Source organism: Grammomys surdaster, unplaced genomic scaffold, assembly GCF_004785775.1.
Source record: "Grammomys surdaster isolate TR1022 unplaced genomic scaffold, NIH_TR_1.0 137, whole genome shotgun sequence".
NCBI lineage: Eukaryota > Metazoa > Chordata > Mammalia > Rodentia > Muridae > Grammomys > Grammomys surdaster.
Window position 1 is genome coordinate 2922867 of NW_021604595.1, and position 26973 is coordinate 2949839.

Genomic DNA, 26973 nt, shown 5'->3' on the forward strand with positions numbered 1-26973 from the left:
CTTGGGTGGGTACAGTACACACGTGACCCACTGGGAGCCAAAGCTGTTTAACTAATTCACCACTACAAACCACAAAGGCAGAAAATGGGGTCAAAGTACAATTTCAAACACATCAGAAAATCATTCTGTAGGTTCATTAGAACCTCGTTTCTAGTATCTGTTAGTGCGGATTATTTAATAATCGGCCATGCACACTCATTGAAGCACAAGTTGGTAATGCTCCTGGGAAAGGATCTCGATGTGAATTAACTAATGACCTCTTGGAATCTGGTGTGTAAACGTGGGAAGGGAACTATGGGAAGGTTCCATACAGGCTTGGAGGGGAGAAGCAAGCGCTCTGCATTTGAAGTTTGTGGCCTTGGTGAGTGCTGTGTTCCGACATTAGCAAATCAGATGTACATGACCTTGTCATTTCTCTAATAAATCACCCCCCATCTCCTGCCCTTCTCCAGGTGAACCTCAGAGATGATGAGATGAGGGGTGGGCTTGATATATATGCACATATATATGTATATAAGCGCATATATAAGTATATATATATAACCTATGCCTTCACTGATACAGGTAGTTAAGAGTGTGTGTCTCCTCTTAGACTCATAGATCTGACAGTCAGATAAGGAGAGGGCACTGGAATCCTTTCAGGAAAGCTTGTGCTCTTTTTCTGGTTGCCATTCAGTATCTGAGCCTTGGGTTGACAAGAATACTAGCCCACTGCTTTTTTAAAGAAATGAAAGATGGATCATCTCATGGGAAGGTTCTCAAAGTTCTTTTGTTTATGTAAAAATATAAAAAAATTATAATTCCTTAAAGTTATAATAATTGTAAGAGACGCCATTTCTTTCTCATAATCTAGAGTTGGACCCTGACGATAAAATGGATTTACTATCTAACCAGTAAAAATAACTGAATTGCAGAAAAGCCTAATTATAATTCTTCTGTAGAGTCACTGGGTGTATAATTTACATTGCAACAAGTTTGCTGGTTAGGGAACTGATTAAACTTGACGCCATATGAAACAGTTCATTCAATGTTTCTTTGGGAATGCAAATGGAAGCTTAGCAAATAGCAACCATATTCTGGAAATTCAACAATGCTGGCATTGTAGGAGATGATTAAGAAAATTAAGAAACTATAACCCCAAATGTTTTACATGGTCTTTCTGCTTCCCCCCCCCCCAAAACTGAATTACAAAGTGAATTTTAAATAGCCAGTTGATTGCAAGTCAGGGTGTTACTGTAAGGGGAATATAACATTTAGCAGAAAGGCAACATCAGTACAAGAAAGTCAGCCTCAGACCCGCAGAGACACAAGACCTAGCTGTTACCCGAGATCTGGCACTCAACCTCAGGGGAGTCCTGCCTTGACTACTAATCATGTGAAAATGGCCAGAAGATAGTGCTCTCCTGTAATTTGTTTCTTTAAAATTCATAACAAGGAAACACATCCTTCTAAACAGAGGTTAGAACTGATCTTAGCATTCAGTCTAAGCAACATTTATCCTGTACTTTGACGCAAAGCTGTGTTTTGCAGTGTGGTTGTTTAGAACGGCCAAAGGATATGTTAATTGCTGATCACGCCTCTGGGTGAGGGTGAACCCCTGTGAGTTGCTGACGTGGACGACCCCACACAGAAGGATGAAGTCTGTACTGAGCATTGCACTTCTCCAGTTTCTTCAAGAAATGCAATACCAAGAATCACTACCATCACATAAATTTTGGTTGTATTTGTAGATCCTGAGCCTGGGATTTCAGAGTGATTTAGTTGGTTCTTAGAGAATAAAACTGAATGTTGTACAGAACAAAAGTTAACACAGTTGTTTTCCTGCTCACATTTATTGGGGCTAAAGAGACTAAAACAGTTAATTTTCTTCCCAAAGACTTGGAAAAAATATATATATAATACAACAGTAATTTAAGTAAGCACACAACAAAGCTTCCTGGATCATGAACCAACAGAGATGTAATATCCTGTAGATGTCAATTCAGACAGCTTTACAAAATGTCATTCATCTAAGGCATTTCTGTGGTTCTCAAGCCATGTATTCACAGACACAGAGGCATCTATTCATGGACAGAGAGATACAGAAGCAGTGGGCGCAGGAGGCTAAAGCAGCACACACTTAGTTATTGAGTAATTTTAAAGAGGAAATTTGGCGTTCCAAGAAACAGTTTTGTACATCCAGAAAAAAATCAATGAGAATTTTCCACTTGGATAGGGAAGATTGTTTTGTGATGCAGACTACAAGAAAATCCACACTGAACTATTTGCTTTCCAAAGGCCACTTTCAAAGGACAGATTTCAAGTCCAGAACAAATACCCACAGCGTGAACAAACAGGACGGCTAAGACTCTAACATTTGCTTCCGTATGGCTTCCTTCCTCTCTTGTCTAACTTATTCTAAGAGGGGAACCCCCGAGGTGCTGGTAGGCTCTGGAGGCTGTCCCACTGTATCCAGTGAGATTTCTGGAAAGTGGGCTGTTACTTCCAGATGTGAACCTGGTGGGCTTCTAAATCTATTTCATTCAAATGGACTAGAAAAGTTTTTGTCAGAGCCAAACACTTGTTATAAGAATCTTCCTGAAGCAGCAGGAGGAAGCTGAGGGGCAGAGGAAGTCAAGCCACCAGAGGCTTATTACCCAAAGTGAGAACATCGGCCTTTCCCAACACACTTGCCACCCTGTTTCTTTGTAAACAAAGTCACTTGGGCTGGCACTTTGCCCTGGGATGAGCCAGAGATACAGACACTTGGGTTCCATCCACCAAAGTCTCTGGGAGATTCTGACACACTCTCGCACACACATTTTGCTATATGAGGAAAAAGACACTGTTATTCAGGCACTTTGCAACATTAAAAAAAAAATCCAGTTATGTAAAATCAGTTTGACAAACAATGCCTCCCCCCTCCCAGCTGAAAAATAAAATTAAAACTAATGCTTTTATAAAAAAAAACCTCTGAGAAGGCGATTTCCCTCAATTTCACCAGGGAAATTGCCAGACATTCTCCTCCGCCTTCACTCCAAATCTACCATCAGCTATTATTTCGTTGATAACAGCATTTCAGGTAACATGAAATCGGCCCCACTCAGAACCAGGCAAGCCTGGAGAATTTACTGATGGTGGTGCTTGTTGTAGCTGTTGACATCTGTGCAGAGAAATCCAATTTCAGTTGAGTTCCTGTAATCCCCTGAGCTATGACAAATGCCCTTCACCTCAAGGGAGACAGGTGACCATGTGTGCAAGTTACCCATTCACATGTAATTTACATTCAGACTAATATGACATACCCTTTCAAAAGAGAGGGATTTTTTTTTCCTGCTGTACTTAAGACATTCACCAGAAGACGGAGCCACTTTATATCTAGAAATTTCTAATAAAATGATTGAAAGGATTTGGGCTGGTTGCCATTCAGAAGTTTTCTAGAGTTCTATGTTTTATACAAACTGTGAATAAAAAAAAGCACATAGCCAGGGATGTTCTGTACATACACCAGATGCTAATATACACATGTGATCCCCTGAATATACACATCCCCACTTAGGATACATTCCACTGCAGAGGCAAGGCTGATGATAACAGGTCTTTGATAACAGATCTGGGTTAGCAGCAGTTAAACAACCGAGTCGCCTAGTTACCGAGGCGAACAGAATAGGCCCTGAATCCTCTCCCTGGCTTCCAGGAGAGGTCTCTGTTAACATGGAACACACACAGTTCTTATGAAGCACCAGGCCGCTTTGCTCATGGCAACTGTATAATGCTAGAGAAAAATATGTCCCTCTTTTCGAAACCTATTTGCTGATTAGTTGTATAATAGGCAGGATGCATCACACTGAGGTGACACGAATCCCAGTGACTGAAGACACAGGAAGTATACCCATCTGAATTCTTGTCATCGTATCTGTCTCTTGAGGACACAGAAAGTACTCCGATTGTCTGGACAGCTCCCGGGAGAACGATTAAATTAGGCTGAGCAAAGAGCTGCTCTAAATTGTGTCTGAAAGTATGTAAATAATCTGATTATCATAAAACTGTACACTCAGTGTTGTTTTAAAAGAATTTTGAGTTTACCCTCTTGAGTAAGTTAGGAACTTACAACAAAAATTCACATGTGTACTAAGCAAATAAAACAAAACCAAAAAAAAAAAAAAAAAACCTTCTTTTGCTGATAGATAAATCATTTTAGACATAGAAAGGGACAAAGTCTTTTAAAATAATCTTATTTTGTGTTAACCATTGGCTACCTCCACACATGCCCGGCTGGTGTCACATGGATTCTAAATGTATGAATGAACTACAGTGTGTACTGTTGATGTACACTGTCTGGTCCAATCCCTAATCTGTTGGGAATCTGACCACATTGCCCAAGAAAGGACCCTGCTGTCTACAGCGAAGGCTTTGAAACTTTCCCACTTGCAACCCATATAAAACACTTTTATAGACCACAGCTGCGGGCTACCTGTGAGTGGTGAACCAGTTACCTTAGAAGAATAACATCTGCCAAACAACAGACACTGAATGAGGCCATGTTGTCTTACAAGTTACAACCTTTCCCTGGGAAGGGACAACTCCCTCTGAACAGCAGTTTCTCCTGCCTGAAGATGAGATCACACAGAGAGAGAGAGAGCGATTATGTTTCTGCCAAGTCGCTGTGGGAATGCTGAAGAAGTGCACACTCGGTAGCCGGCACAGGCATGCCAGCCAGTGTGTCGACTCCTGAGATAAGCAGCCGGCTCCATTGCTCATAGAACTTCTTATTATGCAGTATCATCCTTCCCCTCCGACTCTGGGCTTCTGCCATGTGTCTCGTGGCAGTGGAACCGACACAGACGTTTGCTCAGTTTGCAGCGCTGCCAAGCACAGCAATACCATTACTACGCTGACTATTCATCCAGGCGCCTTGGTTTGGATGGAAGATGAGCAGCGTGGTGGGATCCTTCGGATGGTAAGATGGTGATGTTTTAGAGTCTCCCAGGCTAAAGCAAAGTTCCCAACCTGCTCCACAGACACGTGGGGCTGTTTCTCGATACACAGGCACACTCATGCTCGGGATGTGGCCTTTTCCAACACTGAATGCTTTCAGGCAAGTTCAAGGTCTGGACAGAGGCACTTCCAAAGTTTGGCAAGGAGAAGGAGGCAAGGTCACTAAGTGGGGCTTTACCGATGTGCTGTCTCATATGACCTGGATGTCTGTGCAGGTGACTTTAGGTTGTGGATGGATCGTGCTTTTTCTTCTTGCCCCGACAGGACTTGCAGACACAACAGATTATACAGGGAGAGGCCAGGAGCAGCAAGGGTGAAGTCACCAAGGCAATGACACCTAATCCCACAAGGATCCCCACCACCTGGAAATTGAAGAGAAAACCCTATATCAGCAGGTATGTCATCTGAGATGTGTACCAGCCTCTACAGTCTGAATGCTGCGCCCTCTATACTTATGTTGAAACCCTAACACTCAGTGTGATAGCACTTGGAGAGGGGACCCCTAGGTGATACTGTGGAACCTTGGTAACACTAGGGAACCCATTCTCAGCTTTCTACCATGGGAGAACACGGTGAGAAAGCTGTCAGCTATGAACTGGGAAGAGTGCTGTGAGTTTAACGCCTCATGGCCAACATGTCTGGATTCAGAGTCATCTAAGAGGTACACTCTGGATGTGGGGGAGGGGGATGGTTCCAGGCGGGACTAACTGGGAAGGGAAGACTCATGATGGACTGGGCATTGGATTGAGTAACAAAAATTAAAAAAGAAGAAAGTCAAACCAATGCTGGTATTCCCTGTCCCCGATTTTAACTCTGCTGAGACATGAGGAGTCCCAGCTTCAAGTTCCTACCACCCCGAACTCTGGCATGCCCTCCTGGCCATGATGGACTGTATACCTGCAAACCATGAGCCAAATTAGTTACTTGCTTCTCTAAGTCCTGAGACAAGTAACCAATACAAGGACCCTTAACAGAACTGGCCCACGCTGATATCTGGTCCTTAGACTTCCAGCAGCCAGAACTAGGAAGAAGCATCTCAGCTGTTTCAGTCACCCAGGCTATGATAATCTGTTAGATCAACAACTAGGATACTGTCTCGGGAATTTTTAGCGATGTTCTCACTGGACACAAACTACAAAGGACTAAACCAAGGGTGAGAGAAAACCAACTGTTGTTAACTTGAGCTGAACCATAAACTCTAAACCCTGAACTGTGGTTGTTGGCTCGTTCTCTATTGGGGCTTCCTCAACAGTCTCACAGGGGCATTAATAATGATCGTTAGGATGTGAGCATTGGTTTCTTCAAAGGGAGTGTAGCCTTTGATAAACACAAAACACTATTAAAAAACAAACCACAATTCTCTTTGAACCTGCCACATAAACACACAATGGCATGTTCCGAGGGATCTGAGGCCCTGCAGGAGCCCACAGTACTGGAGGACTCTGCTTTGATGGTTAATATGCTCTAACTGCTTGTAGGAAACTCCTCCCATGTTTTGCAAGAGTAAAGAACATGGGTATGTTCTTTGGCTGGTCACCCTAACGTTCTGCTCTCTGGTGCCTCTCCCTCAACAATTGTGCGCTTGAATTAACTTTGGGCCTCTGCTCCATTGTTCTCTCTCTCCTCATACCAGAACCTCCCAGGAGGGCATGAGAAAGGAAGACATCCCAAGTCTAACACATCTCATGTTCCCTTAAGGTAGAGCGTACCTGTGTTCGGTTCCACATGACTGATGCTCTCGAGTGGCCGAGCTTATTCCTGCATGGCCCTTTGTCATAGTGCCTGAGGAATATGTCATTCTGAAAAAAAAAAAAAAACAGAGAGAGAGAGAGAGAGAGAGGCTTCAGTCATCACACAACGTGGAGACGAGAGGTGAGTGTCATGTATGCAGCTCACCTGCGGCTATGAATGACTTCCTCTAGGAATCCTGATGGAGACCACAGAACAAGGAATGACCTGCTCCACCACCTCAGGCAGGTAACAGATAGTGAGCTTCTGCAGAGGTGTGCAACAGAATGTGAGAGCCATAAGCCAGGAGCAAGCCTGGTGTGACCAACGGCAGAGACTGACAGGGGAAGGGGAAGCCAGTCATGAGGTAGTAAGCGAGTAATAAACTATGTGAGGAAGCAGGAACAGGATTGTGAATGATGGGGGAAACTACTGGGGAAAAAGAAGACGGTGGTCTTGTCAAGAGAAATAACCCAGAGATGGACTTGTGGGTAAAGATGAATGAGTTTGGACATGCTGAATTGGACATCCAAGTACCACATCCAGAGGCAGATCATCCCTTATACCTGGTTTTTGAAGGAGAGACATGAACATCAGTTTATATAAATGGGGGGGGGGGGAAGTATCACAGAACTGAATGAGCTTATCTAGGAGAGACGTGAACTGCAGAGCAAATTTGTTCAGAGAAGACACGGACAGGTGAGAAGTCTGGAAAGGACACTGAGGAACAGCCAGAAAGGTAAGGTCAGAAGAGACGGGAGAGATGGCAGCTGGCCAAGATGTCAGAATCTTGAGAGACATCTTGGGAAGAATATAGTCAGGATACAGCCACATGGTCACCTAAATGTCCTGTGCTAAGCGGAGGAAGGCGGATGTCAACAGCAAGAGGTGACTGGGTTCAACAGAAGCTTGGCTTGTGAAGAACAGGAAGAGTAGACTGGTGAGCTTGAGAAAAGACTGGCTCACCTCTAAACGGCACACAACAGACAGAGCGAAATGGCAAAGGGATAAAGGAGAACTTGAGGTCACATGGAAGAAAGATGACAACCAAAGGTGACAGGTTCCTGAGGCTCCATCTCAGCCTCTGACACCTCACGAATGAACACGAAGCCAGGAGCAAACGCAATGCCCAACACACTCCGTCTCAGTGTGGTAGCTGCCTCAGATCTGGGCTTTAGAAAATCCCCCTTTCTTTGCCCCAGGTTCTCAACCTTCCTACGAACACATCAATACCATGTGGCATAGAACACTGCCCTGCAGAGAGAACCTCTTGTGTGCTGTGTGGAAGTGTCACCTGTCAACAAAAAACTGATGGCCTATTAGCAAAAGGCAGAAAGTAGAAGGTGGGATTTCCAGTAAAGAGATAGGAACTCTGGGAGTTAGTCAGACGTAGGAAGATTCGCCCTGGACTCTGAGGAAGTCTGACTATGAAACTGAGGAGAGGTAACTAGCCACGTGGCAAACAAAGAATAGAATAAATGGGTTACCAGCTTGTTGGGGGAACAAGCCCACGCTTATATATTCATACATAAATAAGCCACTGAGTTGTTATTCAGGAACTGGGTTGTAGATGGAAAACTCCCCCACCCCGAGATTACACTGCCCCATGGAAAACACCTTTTCCACAATCCAATGCCCTCATCTAAAACAGTGATAGAAAGTGTTTTGATTTCCAAGACACAGTGACAGAAAAGTGTGCTTCAACATCTGAAGCCCGCATCTTCAGACATTTAACATCTGTCCCATTCCATCTTGAGGGCCCACACAGCACAAGTATCTGAACAGAGTGTTCTTGGCCACACCATCCCCCGGACATTCTTCAGCCTGAGGATGGAGATCTGGTGTACACATTTAGTCCCTCTTGTTCCTTCCTCCTAAGGAGAACTGCGTGGACTCAGCTGTCTTGTGGGTAGAACCCTGGTTTATGATCTGGTGATAGTAAGGAGAAAACCCAAGGATCTCTTTTTAATGTGTAAACCATGTTAAATACCACACACATCTAAGAGACTATTGAGGCATGGTTACTCAAAGTAGAAACCATTGGTGAGCTGTTTAAGTTCTTGCATCTATAATATCTACCTTTGACTCTTCAATCTAATGCAGTACCTTAAAAATGACAAAGACACTCGCCCCCAGAATGTCCTCAACAGCTTACCCCACTTTCAGCTGAAGCACCAGTAGGCATTCCATTAATGCCACCTACACTACAGGCGCCGTGTGAGATACTGTAGCACCAAACAAACTGCTAGCTGAATGAAACCCAACCATACAGCAAAACCAAGAGCTGATGAAAAGATGCCAGTATAAATGTGTCCTGGCTAGCTTCATGTCACTTGACACAAGCTAGAGTCATCAGAGGAGGAAGCCTCAATTGAGAAAATGCCTCTATAGAATTTGGCTATAGCTAAGCCTACGGGGCATTTTCTTAATTAGTGACTGATCGTTGGAGGGCCTAGTTCATGATGGTACCACCATTGGCGTGGCAGTCCTGCATTCTATAAAAAAAGCAGGCTGAGCAAGCCATGAGGAACAAGCCAGTCAGTAAGCAGCACCCTTCCAAGGCTTCTGCATTGGCTCCTGGCTCCAGATCCCTGTCCCTCTTGAATTCCTGCCCTGACTTCATCTGATGATGAGTTATGATGCGGGAGAGTAAGCTGAATAAATCCTTTCCTCCCTCCCCGAGTATCTCTGCTTCATCACAATAACAGTAACCCTACCTAAGACGAGTGTGACTGAGGCCTTACACCAATATGGACACACATTATAGCTTCAGACAGGAGGATCCATAAGCAGCTTGTGCCACCTCAAACTTTAAAAGATGGAGACTGGAGGACACCCTTGTCATTCACCCTCCCACAGCTGAGATTACTATTCACCTTGGCACAGGATTGGGTGAAAGTGCGCCAGAATTTGGGAAGACACACTCTTGAGTAGGGAGAGACACTAAGCAACAGACAGGTCCCAGGATCTAGTAAGCGGTAAAGCAGTAGTATTTCCCTGTCACACCAATACACAGGACCCAGGGGGCAGGTGACACCAGCCATCTGAACAGCCTTTCTGATTGCAATAGGCAGAATGCCCCTTGGAGATGCACATGGCTGAGTCTCCAGTGACTGTCTGCATGTGTAACTATGTGAAGGACCTTGATGTGGCAGAGGTTATCCTTTGTGATCGCAATGGCTCCCATCTCATTTTGTGGTTCTTTATCAAGAGGAAATGCTTCCTGGCTGTGGTCAGTGGGAATGAGAACCACAAGGAGATCAGACAGACATGATGAGTCTAGCGATGCAAGCAACCCTATCTCTAGAAGATAGAAGAGCAAAGACATGGATTTCCATCTAGCGTCTCCAGACAGCATTCCAGCCCTGTCAGGATCATGATCCAGTGAGATATATATATCAGGCTTCTAAGGTACAGACATAGAAAGTCTATTTTATGGTACAGTCTATTCTAAAGTCTATTCTAAGGTACAGTCACAGTCTATTTTATGTTTATTCTGCTGTTTTATGCCAGAAAATCTGTGACCATTTGTTATGACAACAGTATAAAGCAAATGCTCAGACGACTATTTACACAATAGGGATAATTTCCTCTAGAGCATAAAAACGTCCTGAAAACATTTCAAAGATATGTCTGAAAGCTAAAGTGGCCCATCTAAGGCAACACAAACAGGTTTCATGGTGTCTGAAGTAGCAACAGGGCCGGGCTGTGACTCAGGGGTAAGGTGCTCGCACAGCACACACAATGATTGGGCCCAATGCCCACGAAACAAACGAAAGCAAAGGGGAGGAGGAGGCGAGGAGAGGTCAAAGAAAGGAGGAGGGAAGAAGAAGGACAGTCTATCAGGAAGGACAGACTGGGCTTCAGGGAATCTCACTAAGAAAAATAAATTCCTTTTGCAGGATGATAAGAGGCCCCATTGCTAAAGGGAAGGACTAGGGCTCAGACAGTGGCACAGACACAGCAAAGGTAAAGGACAAGCCCCCTCCACGGAGAACTCACGTCCAGGTTCTGCAGACAGTACCAACAGAACGTGTGCTTGCAGTTCTTGCACATCATCTGGGCGCAGCCTTCGTTGCGCTCGATGTAAATTCGGCAAACGGGGCACTGCTTGATGGGAGCATCCGCATCCGTCCCAAAGAGGGCCCTAAGACAAAACAGAGGGGACGTGCTCGGTCAGTGTCACCCGGGCGACGGCCAGGGCTGTTCTGTGGGTAGTTAGTAAATGTCTCAGTTTGCCATGTTTAATTCACTTCCAAAGGAAGGGGTGGGAGGTGTGGATTACTAGCTGTTCAGAAAGCCCAATAAGGAAGAATTTATTTATTGTGGCTCCTAATGAATTATATAATTACACTTTCTACAGCTGGCTGCTTTTAGTGCTTTGCCAAATGAATACTTCATCCCTAATCACACAGTCTCTGAATAAGAAGTACATAGAGGGAGTTAAACTGTGAGAACGCAAGCAACTGAGGCTCCAAACAGATGCAGTCTAGGTACCGACCTGCTCGTTAAATAAAGGTAAGGGCTGGGATTCAGTTAGAGATTCAACACTCAAAGAGATGCCAACAGTGACTGAAAAGACCTTCTCCAAGTGGATGAAGAGGCCTGTGTGTGACCACAGCAGAAAGGGATACAGAGCCAAGAGGTTCAAACCAGGGTCAGAGTACCCCACTACATGGCAATGACTGGGTATCAAAATCACCTCCAACACACAGAAGCATTGCTGCTTACAAAATGTGGATAAATCTAGGTCAGATGAGATTCTGGGAATATCCTTACATAGCAGAGACACCATTTCTGATTTAATATTCTCCTTCGGTCTGATGAGATGGCTTAGCAGGTAAAGGTACTTGCTGTCAAGCCTGTTGACCTGAGTTCATTCCCTGGGACCCGTGTGGAGAAAGGAAAAACCAAAACAAGACAAAAACAACAAGAAGCTCGCACAAGTTGTCCTCTGAGCTCTTCACATGAGTCATGGCACAGGTCTACACATGTCCACACACACACACCTACACACACACATGCACACACATAGAGTAAATGAAATAAAAATTTAATGCCCCTTTCCCAATGGGGATGCAGACTCCTTAGAGGCTGAATGTCTTACATGAGGCCGCTTGGATGCCAAGAACAGTAGTATCAGAACTCAGATCACCCTTTTCCTCTGAGCCCTTTAAACTTACCCACGGGACTAACTACTACGGAAGGCCGTGCCTTAAATCTCATGGAGATGGCGCATGGCAGCATGTGTATCAGAGTTCTCTTTCTTCTGTGCTCTGTCTGACATCCAGGCACAGCACCGCAGCTAAGCAGTGTGACTGTTCCTGAAGACTAGCTCTGCATGCTCTGAGGGCACCTGGCGAGTCAGCCAACTGGCAGGGAACATTGCTTGTTTTGTTCTTGCTCATGCAGAACAGCCATAGCCTCAAGCAGAGCATAGGCTCCAACACAAAGGTCTCTCGCTCTGCTCCTGGCTGCCACCATAAAAACCTTCCATACAAAACAGGCACCCACCCGTTAGATTGCTTCTCCACCCATAACAAGATCCCAGCCCTGGTGCCAACGACTCATAGCATAAAGCATTAGGAAAGACTCTCTCATCCTATGTTTTCTAAGCATTTAGGAAGACGGTGTATTTATGTGTGTGTGCACTCTGTAGGACTGGCGTACTCTATGAACAGGCCATTTGATGGGGTAAGATCACAGCCATCTTATTTTGGAAGCAGGAAGAATGGGCTACACCAGTGTAGGTGAACATGGCTTCTTAACAAATAACTATATATAAGCTGTGATGTTCTGCTGAGAACTACAGAGCTTGGTGCCTCTCTACCTAAAGAGAATGGACTCAGCATGATCTGGAAGGTCCCCTAGGATCAAGAGCTAGAATCCCTTTCAGACATCCTGTTCTAGTTAGTGTCTGTGACCACCTTACTCATTCTTCTCAGGATATTTCTACAGTGAATGTCTAAAAGCTGTCTAATTTCTTCTCAAAGCAGCTTATGCTGAGTTTCAAAAGAATACTGGGAACAGCCCCAGAGACACCTCATCCCTTACCCATGCTCTGGCATCGCCGACTGGCTGTCTCTACAGGAGGACTCCCCATGCCAAGCATCCTTGCAACATGAGCAGAATTTCAGGTGACAAGAAGGGCACTCCACCAACACAGGCTGTCCTGGGTCTCCAGCTGCAATGTGGCACACGGTCTGGCAGTCTGCGACAGGACACCATGTTCGGAGGGGGTCCATGTGAACCTCTGAAACATAAGAAGGAAACAGTGATGGGCTTTCTGCAATCCAAGCATTAAAGTTTCTCCCCTCTGTTTATCTGCTTTCTTATAGACCAACAAGTAATAGCAATAGTAGCAAGGGAGCAATAGTAGCAAGGGAGTGGCCATTTCCATGACTGACAGTCTTCATGATGCGTCCAAGCCTGTTATCCACTGTCCAGAGCATAAAGTCATCCCTGCCACATTCTCAAGGTAGGAACCAAGAGAGCAGGTCACCACCGCCTTTATTAATAGGTAAGGTATGATCTTTAACAAAAAACTACAACTTCCCTTTGAGCACTCAAAATGGGCAAAAATCTTATTTCTTTAGTGATAAACTAGGTAGCATCCTGGGAGAAAGACTGACATGAAGAGGATCAAAGCAAGAGAACAAAGGGATTGTACACATGAGAACACGTGCTCTGGGCTCTGAATATAGTTCATACCTCGGGGAAGTTTAAGACAGGGATTCAGATAGTGTAGGATCAAAAAGCAGCCAGTGTGGCTTAGCTAGAGAGCCAGATTTAAGTGGTTTGCTGTCTGACCAGTGAACAAGATAGGGGCTGTATATATGAAGGGCTCACAAGCTCTTGAAACAAACAGAGACTTTCACAGACTACAAAAATGATAGCCATTCGTGTGACAGTAGCTAGAACCATGTGGCACACAGGAGGAAAGGTAAAATTGGCAGGTGGACAGCCAACCACCTATTTAGGTAGTTATAAGTCTCTCTTAGTTTTCCCATTTCTTGGTCAATAAAACATTCCATTTCTCCTCATGTAATATGCTCCATGAAGAGAAATATGAGGCTACCAGAGGGAGGCAGTAGCCTCTCTTTCTCTGAGTGGGGATGTATTTTACAAATTCCTTACTTATGATGTTCCTCTCTTAAACCTCTAAGGTTAATGTCAATCGGATATAATCTCCCTCATCAGTTGTAATACCGGGAAAAGTTGTAACGTGTTTCTATCAACAAGTTGTTTCCACCATCCAAAGTGGTACAACGGAACTAGAAACGATCAATCCGGGCACAGTTCCGGATTCTGATGAATCAGAACCCAGTGTGATTGCTGCCCACAGCCCTACACAAACACCAGGAAGGAATCTGAGCCACAGGAAATGGGGATTTCAACTTTCTCCTATCGTGACAGGACAATGTAGTGCCAGGGAGGGAAGCTGGAGGCAGGGCAAGGAGGGGGCCATTACAGCTCTCTCCAGAGGGACGTGTCTGAGATGCAGCATTAGGTGGGTCTGTTGTACTGACCCAGACAATCGCTATGATGTGACACCCTTAACGGACTGCAGTCAGACAGGTCCCATTATGGACTGAGATGCTACCTATGGTGCGTGTTCATACTTGGTTCATTACAAGTCATAGTTGGGGCTTTTCTTGGTTTGACTGGTTACTTGTTTGGGTTAGTATGGGGATGAGACCTGTCCTAGGCAATAGCCTTATATGACCCCAGTCTTATTCTTCAAGGATGGCTTCCAGAGCTTAAATATGACCAAAAGGAGAGCCATTAGGAGACAGATTTTTAGCTCCACTTAAAAACAAAACTGGCCACTGTAGTCAATTCTCCCAGTTCCCTCTTCTCAAACTCCTTGAATCTTATCAAAACATGTCTGCTGTGACAGTCTGGAGAGTCTAGAGCTGTACTTTCCCAGACTTCTTGCAGTGAAGGCTTGGCATGTGATGTGATTCCAACCAATAGGAAGGTAAGGAGAGATCTTGCCTTACCATACAGGGCTTCTAGGGCAAGGCCTGGTCCCCAGTGCCATTCGTCTGCCTTCTTTTGTCCATAGACAGGTACCCGTTATGGCACTGGGACAGGCATAGGGATCTGGGGACTCTCAAGAAAAGCTAAGTGCTTTAAGAAATTTGAGTGGCTTAATCAATCAAAGCCATCACAGCCTACCCAAGGGCTTCCTGTATATGTAGTAGGAAGATGTCCAAGTTCTACAGGCTATTTTCAGACATTCCATTCCTTGTCACTGAAAGCGTATTAACTGATAAGGCTGCTCCCAGTAGCAGAGAGTAAGTAACCAGACTATAGGACTGCTTCTCCTGAAGGGCAGACTGTTCTGAGAGGATTAAAGGGCCATGACAGACATAACCTTAGAAGGTGTCCCTATACCAATAGTTTTATTTCTATGTACAGAACATGGAAAATGTACAATCCAATTATAAATAAAAACATATACTATTCTATAGAAACCTTGTACACAACACAAATACATATACTTTTTTAAAAAGTTAACATACTATATCAGATATATGAGATTTTTATGTAGTTGAGAAGACAGATAATAACATATATTCATATAGTTGAGCATTGTTTATATTTTTCAAAAATATATGGTAAATTTATAAAATAATAATAGATGTATTCAGTGGGAAGACAAGATTACAGAATAGCATAAATGAGTGAGATTTATAAAACCATGTATATAGAGACATATTTCAACTCTTTCTGGAAGACTATTGAGGTAACAGCTTGCCCAGGAATCAAGGTCAAGGGTTAGGTGAAAAGGCACAGGTTTTCTTTATTGTTAATATGGATTTTAAAAATTACACTTCTTTACTGTGTACTGGGACTGTGGGCATGCCACAGTATGCATATTCAGAGGGTACCGTGCAGAAGCTGGTCCTCTCCTTCTACTGCTCGAGACCCTGGGAATGAATGCAGGTCTTTGGGCATGGTGGGAAGTCCCTTTACCCACTAAGCCAGCTACCTCACTTCCACGTGATTTTTTTCTTTAAGGCACAAATATCACTTGTGTAACTTTTTAAATTGGTTCTTAAGTTATTTCTGGAAGCTGGACATAGCAACTCACACTTGTAACCCTCCACCACTCAGGAGTGAGGTGTCACTCAGACGGGCAACATTTTTCCTAATATAAAAACAGGCTGTTAGACCTAGAACTCTGCTCTCAATGACCACCACTCGTTTTTTGTTTTTCAACTTCATAAGTCATCCTACCTGTGCCATAAGGGGCTAAGGAAGGGTGGAACATCCAGGGAGTAAGGGAACTAAAGAATTTTATCTCTTACAATCCAACTGCCACACCCAGGTCTCTTAGATATAAATGAAAGATGTTTTTGAATGAAAGAAAAAGTGTTTTGGTACCTCTGGGTGGGAAAGGACATTTAAGCGAGTGGTTCTTCTATCTAGACTCTGGTTTTCTTCCCAGCAAAGGCCCTATAGGGTGAAAACACACTTTCTAGTCAACAGGCTAATTACTAATTTGGCTAGAATTACTAGAGACAAACTTTGAGGCCGCTATGCTTTCGAGAACCATCTGACACTGAACACACTTTAGTCTTGCTTTCACAGTTGTCTGTAACCATACGTTTTTAATAATCACATTTAAGCCCCTTTTTGTTGGAGTCACTAACGAGCTGCAAAACTACAAAGTGGTTTTGATCTGTTTCTAAAGTTTACCTAAATGGTGCACATGTAAAAGTTTACCCACCCAAGAAATCAGTCGAACTTTATAAAAACAGAAGACAAACCCAGAGCTGAAGGTGACTGAAGCTGGGGGTAGGGGGTGCCCCGTCTTAAAAAAAAGCAACAGTTTAATACAACACTTTTCTTCCTTTGAACTGATATGGTCACTCTCCAAAACACACTAAACACAGCAGGCTCCCCACAGCCTACAGTCAAATTCCTCAGTTCCGCTCCACCCCACCCCACAGAGTAACATTAAATTCTTTGAAAGGAAACCTAGAAATATATACTTTTTATTCTGGTGTTTTTCAAGTAAGGAATTGAACAATCAATTTAATGAGTTGTAAGCGTGTATTTGCATGTGGGGGCTCATGCGTGCCTCCAGGTAGATGCCAAGATCCTTAAAGGCTCAAGCCATTTACATAAAATGCTGCAGTATCTGCATGCTTTTCAATCATCCCCAGCTTTCTTCAAAGTCGGACTACAGTGTCATATGGACAACTGTTATATTATTTAGGGAATAATGAAAGACAAGTATCAGTACGGAAACTATTTTTTTAAACAATCCATTTCCCACGTGAGGTTGTCTGAATCTATGGATGCAGGAAACACAGACAAAGAGGGCTGGTTGTAAAACATGTTTCTTATTCTGGGTTACAGATAGCTGGGAAAACACAGTAACTTCCAGAAGGCTGGGGCTCTGTAATCATGTAAATGATTTACAAATGTGTGAAACTGGAACTGTATTTTGAGAGACTCACATGCAATACCCCTAGAGGAACGCTCCATGCTGAGAATTCCCTCCCTTGGCTCCTTCTAACTTGAGGCTCCCCATCTCCCCTCGCATCCTCAGCTCTGGACCTTCCTCCTCACGTCACTTGTGAGGAACACTGCTGCACATCAGTCTGCGAGCCCGCATGCTCCATGGCTGAGCCTGCCTCTGGTAACCCAGGATACGAAATACATTTTTCGAGTATGTAGGCTCTGCGTCCATAGATTCAGCCCATCCAGCATCCTGCAGTGAGTGAGCTCTGCTGCTCACCGTCTCCAGGATTTCAAGTGTGCAGTGGTGTCTGCTCCCTCCCCTCCGTCGGTCCTCTCTCTCTTCAAACTTAAATCCGCATGCAAGAAGGTTCATCAGGCAAGGGCACTGGCTATGTGCAGCACAGGTCTGGTGACTTGATTTTGATCCCTGGAACCCACAGACAGGTGGAAGGAGAGACCAATTCCACAGATTTTGTTTTTCCTCTGACTTTCATACATGCGTTGGCATGAAAGATTCTCCCCACAGATCATGCACACACGATGTGATAAAAATAAGTAAATGTAAGAGACGTGCAAGTAGGAGGAGACTGGTCCAGTTCAGTGGGAAAAGGAGTGGCTAAGGAGGACAAGGGGAGGGATGTGATCAAAGTATCTTATATAAATGCATGTTATATAAATGTATGAATGTGTGAATGGATAGGTATTCATTAAATTCATATACCTAGAACATAAAAAATGTAGACAAAAAGCAGCACCCCCCAACTAGTGGCCTTGAAGCTTTATGATGAGCATGACATGGTGTGCATTAGCTAATTGATTGATTGATTGATTGATTGATTGATTGTGACATGCTTCATTGCAGAGGCAAAGTCACAGGCTCGAACTGCAATTTGCTTCTGCAAAGGAGATGTGTGTGGCTGAAGGGAAGCCCCAGGACTATGCATCTTAAGACACTGCCCGTTCGTTTATTCGCTCATTTGTTCACGCAGTTGTGCAAAGCAAGGCTATTTCAGACTTCTCTACTTCTGCATTCTGACGAGTATTAGGAAATCGAAACAGCCTGTGACATGAAAAAAATGCCAGGGCATCTAAGAATTAGATCTGACCCAGATGACTGTTTTCAGCTTTCAAAACCTGAATCTAGTCGAGCTGTGCTTTGGGGGAAGGGAGTGAAAGGGGAACAGAAAACAAAACAAAACTAAACTAAACTAAACAAAGCTGAATCTCCATCCCTTGTTTTTCCTATGTGACAACCAGTGGCATTTAACATAGGCCATCTGCAATTTGTTTTCATTCTGTTGCATACTTTCTTAACCAACCAGAGTGGTTCACCTGTCACTCTCTGCCATTGTGAGTCTACCCCAAAAGAGACACCACAGGAATTTTTATTTATAATGGGAAATGCCACACCCCCAATTTAATTTAATTACCAGCTGATATATATCAAGCTGTATTAACTTCTATGACCTGATGCATTTTTAATTATGCTGAAGTTAATTTGCCTTCGGTATCTCAAAGTAGAGGAGTCTTTCGCAGACAGTTAAGATGCCATTAAACTAAAGTAATCAGAATTAACATCTGCCACAGTCGATATAAACCATATAGCTAGAATAGCCACCATCAAACAGACTACTCACAAGAGACTCGGAAAGGCTCAAAGATTTTCAAATTTGGAATAACATCTAAAGTCACTTGCTCTAACACTGTTACAAGACCCACAAAGTGTTGTGTAACTCATGCTTGGTAAGTTTAATGGGAACCCCTAAGTGATAGCCAACTACCCAAAAGAAATCATAATATTAAATAAATTTTAGTTGCTATTACCTCCATGGGATTCCTTTCTCTTTAATATGGTCATGTTGGGCATCGTACCTAGGTGAGTCATATCTCCTGGAGGATGTTTAGAAAGAGGAGGAGGCATGCCTAGAGTAGGGGGAAACAGTACTAAAGGAGATAGGTAAAGTGCATTGTGTGGAATTTGTACAGTCGAGTTTCTATACAGCACTCCAGAACCTAGGAAACTAAGGACGGAACCCTCCAGAAAAAGATGTGGAGTAAGATGAAGAGAAAATGGGCGGTGCTGTTGTGCTTGGGTGGCTGTTGGGGTACAGGACACGTGAACCCAAGGAGAGAGTGTGCCTACCAAGGAAGGGAGGTGAAGGATACGGCAGACCATCCTTGTCCAGGAGATGGACTGATGCTGGAGTAAGTGTCTGGAACTGTAAAAAAAATTATACTTAAGCTTTTTATAAGTGAGATACTTATAATAAATCTATGTGATCTTAGGCTAACCTCAGTTCCCTCTTTTATGAGATGAGAATAAAATCTATTGCCAATGCAAGAGATCTACAGTGGGGCAGCTACCCAGACTTTGTAAGTAGAGAAAAAAATAAATTCTATGTATAAATAAAACCATTTGATCAACTTACTGTGGATGAACACACAGAGAGAGGTAACACCATCTACAGTGATGCCCTGGCTGCAAAGCCTGCCTAACCTTTTGTAATTAGACAGACTGCACTACCATGTGGCATGAAGGTGTCAGCCAATCGTAAAGAGAGCTGAACACTGGGGTACTCAAAAAGTCCCACGAAGCCAAACGCCACCCAGGGAAAGAGTATAATCTGTTGATTATTCTCCGTGTACACCTCATTCAAAAGGCTATTAACCCTACTTGGACCTATTTGGCCAGCTAACTAAAGAGTGTTCTGTTTCCATGAACAACGTGACAATCATTTCTCCCATGGCAACATGAAGATGCTCCCTAAAGAGTGTTATGATGATGTCATTTCAGGAAACGGGGGCACGAGAGGAACAGAGTGCAATGTTAAGATGACCAGGGGTTTTCATTATCAATAACAATGTGACAGAGGCAACGGTCACAGGACATGGCTGATAGGTACTAATATCAACCTTACCCCACTCCGGCTCTTGTCACCGTGTTTAAAAATCAACCAAAACTACACATTCATCAGTGAGAACCAACCCACAGAGTGTTTTAACTTTGGGAGCCATTACCGCTTGTCTAACAGTGAGTTATTATAGCCCCTATATTTAAACAGTAAGACGTGAGCCTGCTGCTGAGGGATGGGTAGTGCAGTAGTTAGAGAGGATGGTAGTAGAAAGGGGAAATGCTATTATGTATGCCACAAGAAAAAAAAATCTGCTCGATTATACCACCCTTATGAGTTTAGTTGAGTGATCTACCCATGACGGAGGAACAAAACGGCCCAGAGTTCATAGATCGCAGGACTAAGCCAGGTTTTAGCTGAAGGAGGTGAATGGCATGCCCCCCTCACCTCCCCCCAACCCCCGTTCAAGCTTCCCTTAGGTGCCCCTCTTCATGCTTCCAATGGTTTTCTTTCTTGTTTCCCTAAACACATCACCTTTCAGAGTACTTGGAAAAAGCAGAGGAGATAATGGTGACTGTCCCTAGCAAGTGCTGAGCATAGCAGACAGACACTCATTTCCCCCACACCTGAGGCAAGATGACAAGTCCACATCAAGACACTGATCCTCAGATGCTTTATGTTTCCTTCTGCCTAGGGCTGGTAATATACTCGGCGAGAATATAACAGGCCTGTGTGGGAAGGATCTTCCGTGGACTTCTCAAGTACTAAAAAGATACAGTTTTAATGGTGGCAATGGGGGAGAGACCTGTCAGAGAGGAAAGGAATACAAGCATACTCCCTGCAGGTAGATGGGCTCTGTAGGAAGAAAAGCTGAGGAAATCGCTCCACGGCCAAAGTCAGAAAGACAAATCAGCCCAGCATTCTGTAAATTCTATTAGAATAACACACATTCAAATGCTTGAGTATCACCATGACTACAAAAGCGGTATTAGAAGGGGGGGCAGCGGATACTTTATCGTGAGGACCAAGGGCAATGCTTGAATGAGAAAAGCCTCTTTTGAGTTATTTTCCTTTGTGTTACTATTAGGAAAGCATCTCACTTTTGCAATACCTTTCTGGACCCAGCCCAAATTAAAAATACAAAATAAACAACATAACGAAAATTCACTTCCTGCTAGTCTACAGCAGAGGAAGTGGTTCACTTTTTGCCCCCAAGCTGTGGCTGGGTGAGTTGAGATAGCCTGTGGCAATCACTGTTTATACTCCTTGTAGTCCCCTTGTGGTTCTGTCGAGAGCCCACAGTTGCTTTAATCTTGCACGAAGCTCGTGTAAAGACGGTTTGTGTAAAAGCAGCGTCCACCACAGGGATAAACAGAAGAATGTGTACCTCGTTCAAACTTTAGCCGCTGATAGAGCTGAAACTCATCCACGGGCACCAGACAGGCGATCTGAAATCAGAGACAGCGAGAGGTGAGACGCCGGCCAGCAGAGGGTCCCGCATCGACAGCCCTTTCTGAGATAGCTTTCTCCGGCGTGGCCTCTACACCCTCTCTCCAGAGTTGTCTGGAAGCCACTATCTCTACTTGATCCTGCAGCAACACATACAGCAAGCTTTAAACCGACCACTGCTCAGACCGTCAGTGACAAACCTCTGATTGCCTCCAACTCCGTGGCCAGCAGCTACTGACCACGTTTTGATATTCGGGTAGCTCACATTATGTGTGTCAGGCATGGAAGAGGCTCTTTCCTTCTCTATTCTCTGCTCATAAAAAAAAAAAAAACCAAACCTTTCAAAAGCCTAGCTTTGGATCCGAGGTCAAGCAGGCAGTGTCTCAGCAATTAATTATGCCAGATCTGTACATAGAGATGCTGTGCTCTGTGTGATATCAACTTTGATACCGACCCCATTCACTTCACTCACACCACACTGACACATGATACGGTAGCAAGGAGAGTCTGTCTTATGACATTCCTTGTGACTAGAATCCCATTTCCTCTTCAGACAGCAGAATGAACCAAGGGGTTCCTAGTAAACAACAATGACTCACGCTAACAAAGACACTTCCCCGTTAAACAGCTTACCACGTCCAAGTCAGAGGGAGGAAAAGCTAGCTGCTCATATGAACTGGAATTCTAAAACTGTCAGTGATAGTGACATGTAATTATACTGATGTTACCCACTTACAAGTAAGAAATTCAATGAGTTAATGTGGGCCTCCCTCTTAGCCTTGATAATTCCAGCATGAAAATATTAAGCTACTATGTACATACATTATTATGTACATTATGCATGTATGAACTAGAGATACAGTTCTGCTGCAAAACATATTTAAATAAAAGCATTTTTGCAATTGATGAAACAAAGCCTGCTTGGAGAAAACCATAGTAAGTTGATGCTGTAACTAAAAATGCATTTAATAATTACAATACATCATATACATATATACATATACATACACACATACACATTGAGACAAGGTTTCTCTGTGTAGCCCTGGCTGTCCTGGAACTCTCTCTCTCTGTAGTCCAGGCTGAGAGAGTCACCACCTACCTCTGCCTCCCAAGGCATCCACAGCCACTGCCTGGCATACAGTACATTTTAAAAGTACATTCAAAATTGAACTACATACCTCAAAAACAGACTCAATCTGTTTATTTTCCCAAATCAGTCAGACCAAATTAACAAAAAATGAATTAAAGATCACAAAATAAGCAAGTTTAGTCTTCCTCATACCAAACTAAGTTTGGTTGAATTTACCAAATGGATTGAATTTATCCATTCTGAAAAACATCCCCCTTCAAACTTTCTTTTACCAAATTGAAAATAAAAATGTGTCTTTGTCTGGTACCTTAAGCAAAAGTCCCTTAGCGATCCTTGTAAGAAAAAAATAGGACCAATTTCATACTACATGTATTTTGCTATAGTTCTGTTAAAAGTATGATCGGACATGAGCAACGTGGAGAACTAAATTTGTTCATCTACTATAGTACTCCCTCCCCACTCCCCCCCAAAAAAACTCTCCTGAAGCTCTAAAGTATCACGAGTAAGATTCAGAGCTGGAAAGAGCAAGCCCAGGCAACAGGCATTAGGGATCGGAGCTCGGTGCTTGACTTTGTCAGTGATGGTTATGTGTGGAGGGCAGATGGCATAATGTTCCTTCACCTTTGGGCCCAAGGTGGTATTCTGTGACCTGATTTTCAGTCTCCTCTAATGGCACTGAGATCATTGATTCTATGCAACAGCCATGAGGGCAACTAGTCCCCATCTAAAATTCTCTGAGGACCAATACACACCTTACCAGCTCTGCCCCTCAGGTGTGCACCCTCTTAGTATGCTTGCTGACAGTCTACCATGGGCTTGACGTCTGGGCTATGTAGAAGGGGTGCTCAAAGAATAAAAATCACTCGGAAGGCAATATACACATTGAAGAGTCAAAATAAAACCACTGCCTGACCTTTTCACCTCTTATATTTTGTAAATTAAACTAATATCCTAAAGTGTCTCTGTCTCGGTGTGGTTTTTATATGAGAGAAAGAGCCGGGAATTTTTTTTTAATGTACATTATCCAAAATATTAATTCCTGGTTTCACCATCATTTGGGGCTAAGCCATAATTGTGCATGGCTTCCATTTGCACAATTATAAAATTTAAATAAATTGTGTTAGGATGAGTTCTGGAAGGTTCCATAAGGCTACGGGTGAAAGGGTTATGGCAGGTGTTTGAGAACGTTCACAGGTGCTTGAAAATTATCACACGGCTAGGCTGGCAATCCCAGGAAATGAATGAGATTATAAAGGGCTATCTCACGCTCTACCTTTATCCTCTTCTTTTCCCAACAAAGACATTCAAAATTGTCCAAAATCACACTACAATGCTCTTTTGAAATTTTTTTTTTTATTCCCAAGTAATCTCAGACTCAGGACATGTCATAAGGTTCGGATGAAGACTTCATACATGCTACTCTCTGGACTTCTAAAGAGAACCTCGTATCAAAACCATCATTAATTATTAAAAGAATGCAGTTGAAATGGGTATAATACAACTGAATGGATTGCCAGGACTTACTAAGATTTCATGCATCCTCCCGCTAATGTCTTCTCCAGTCTGGTACCCAACCCAAACTGCAGTCCTCCATCTAGCTACAGGGTCTCCTGAGACCTCGGTGACAGGTTTTAATTTATCTTTCCCTCTCCTTCACGTGTTTGAAATGTGCAGGCCACTGGCCTGTATGCTGTTCTTCAACTTTGGTTGGCCTGATGCCTTCTTGTGATTAGATTCAGGTTGTGATTTTTTTTTGGGGGGGGGGAAGGGATATCAGATGTGACTTGGGGACCCTCAGGAGGTACATGGGGTGAGAATACTGGTGACATTAACATCTTGACTTGATTAAAGGAATCCCTGCCAAAGTTCTCTGTCCTCTCTAATTTGTATGTATCCTATAGGAGTGCTTTAATTCTGGAACATTTTTTGTAGTAGGTCTGTCGCATGTGTGTGGATGCCTAAAGAGACCAGAAGGGGGCGCTAAGGGTTCCTGGAGCTAGAGTTATAGTCTGTTGTAAGCCATCCAACCTGGATACTGGGAACCAAACTTGGGTCCTCAGGAAGGACAGGAAATGCTTTTAACCATTAAGTCATCTCTCCAGACCCTTAATCAAAGATACTTAAGATAGCTATAAGATACCTAGCACCCTTTCAATAATTAGGACAGTTTTTCAGGCAGTGGGTACACAGATGACTCTGTGTACATGTGCATGTGTGTGTGTGTGTATGTGTGTATGTGTGTGTGTAGGTCAGAGAGTGCAGGCAAGAAGAGAGAAAAGGACACACATGTAATCACTGTGTAATTCACTGGTTCAGGGCATTATCTCAACAGGTTTTGTGTGAGGAGTTTTACTGGAGTTCTGGGAGGTCACACCGGGACTGTGGAGTAGTTACTGTGGATTATCTGGAGATGGTGTGGGACCAGAGGCTAGTGAAGCCACTCAAGAAGTCTGTGTCTAGCTGTCCCGTAGGGAGAGAGATACTGTATAAAGCAGATACTTGGACTGACCAAATTGAGGAACTTGAGGGCAGGAGGAGAATTGGAAAGCATGTCAAGGGCGAGTGATATGGCTTCTGCCACGAGAAAGTCCAGCTTGCCCTAGGAGTGCATGCTAAGGTGATGGAAAGCACACCTGCACACATGGAAACTACACACACACACACACACACACACACACACACACACACACACTGGGCATCTCTAATAGCTGAGAAGAGATCAGAAGTGGAGCACAGCTTTCTTTATCACTGCTACAACCATAACAGAAACAAGCACCCCACCCACATTAACCCTAACCTTGTAAAAAAAATCACAGAAGGGAGGGAAGGAGGACAGGGAACAGGAAGAGAGAGTGGAACCCACTCATCACAGATATCTACGCTGAAAGTAATAGGTGTGACGCCCATAAGAAGTGTGGGCCAAGCAGCACATATTTTTTTTGAATGGGAACATCGAAATGGCCTCGCTAAAAATTCTAAGTTAAGGACAGGAGACAGGGAGCGCCGTCTATTGGTTTGTAAAGTCAGGCCAATAGGAAAGAGAGGCCAAGATTTTATTCAGGTCTAGCCCTTTAAATCAGCTGCTTAAAAAAAAAAAAAGGTGAAGAACCAGGTTGACCAGTAGACTAGGACAGATGAGTGCAATCGTCTGGGAATGGATCATCATGACCTGGCGAGCAATGTCTGGGCCACTTCAGAGGCGCCGTGACTTGCAAAGATGGAAGCAGGAAAAACCACTTGTTATACCAACTCTAATCACAATAACACAGAAACTAGTGATGTCTTCTGCCCCAACCCAAAAAGCACGGGTGCCTCCTTCTAACAGAGCAGAAAGGCTATCCACCTTTCATCTGAGTGTAACAAACACCTAAGTACTGGAGGCCAAACTCTGAATGGAAGGTGCCAGAGGGCATCACAGCAGGACCATACTTCTCAATTTACTCCTCTGCCAACCTCTCTGGGTTAATCACTCCTGTGTGCAGCTGAGACGGACTGGACTAAAGAGCCGCTTAGCCTTCCTAGGCCGCTTTTAAAGATCTTAGAGATGTTATCTTCCACTTACATGGGGCTTTAAATACATCTAAAAATGAGGTTTTTAAATGTGTTCAAAAATAAATTTTCAGCTGGGAACCTCAAAAATATCTCTTCACTCTGGTTTGGCAGAGTCCTCTGTCCCCTCCCACTTCCAGTATTTAGCTTTTCTCCAGCCAGCACACATGACAATGGATGGGTATTAGAGACCTCAGAGACACAGTTGGTCCCTTCCTGTTTGTACCCAGTCATGGGATGAGTTTCCCTAGCCTGGCCTGGGCATCTTCACATTACTGTTCCATGGTAATGGGAGGGTCGGGTGTTAAAGGAGAGATGGGGGAGGGCAGCCGTGAAGAAAGCCCGGTTCCTACAGTGCCAGCCGCCTCTCCCAAAGCCACCTGAAATAAACACATCGTCTGGGGGAAAACTGTACTTATTGTGCACGTGTAACCTCAGAGTCCTTAACCCTTGTCCTTCTCCTCCTCCCCTAGGCCTCTGGGCTCTACACTCCAAATCCCTTCCTACAGAAATTCTGAGCCCTTGTTCCTGGCAAGGCCAACTGTTTCCACCCTTCCTCTGCTGCATACTGTGTGGCATTGGAAGTAAAAGCCAGCCTGGTTGTTTTAGGGCCCCAGGACTTGGAAAGGAGCTCGGTGTGTGAGAGGCGGCTGAGAGGCCCATTCCTGCCCTCCCCTGCCAGCTGCTAGTTGGAAGCTCAGTTGCCTTGGCCACACAGTGACAGGTACTGTTCAAGTGGCTCTATATGCCTGTCACTCGAATGTCACACGGCACAGACAGACAGCTTAGGCTCTCCAGGCAGGGGCATGCCACTTCTCCAACACTGCAGGGAACTGCTGAGATTGA

At 44.0% G+C, this 26973-nt stretch overlaps 1 protein-coding gene across 2 annotated transcripts in view; it reads right to left on the minus strand.

The window, feature by feature from the left end:
* Positions 1–1813: 1813 nt before the first annotated feature.
* Rnf144b (ring finger protein 144B) overlaps positions 1814–26973 on the minus strand; it is a 56966-nt gene continuing 31806 nt past the window's right edge. Inside the window, exons 4-8 of one of the 2 annotated variants that reach the window (XM_028763195.1) lie at positions 21424–21484; positions 12760–12958; positions 10708–10852; positions 6687–6776; positions 1814–5339 (exon numbers count right to left, since the gene is read on the minus strand). In XM_028763195.1, coding sequence (XP_028619028.1) covers positions 5199–5339; positions 6687–6776; positions 10708–10852; positions 12760–12958; positions 21424–21484 — 636 coding nt within the window. In that variant the 3' untranslated portion in view covers positions 1814–5198. Of the gene's footprint in view, positions 5340–6686; positions 6777–6873; positions 6973–10707; positions 10853–12759; positions 12959–21423; positions 21485–26973 lie in introns of those variants that run through there. The other variant, XM_028763196.1, reaches the window with a different exon arrangement.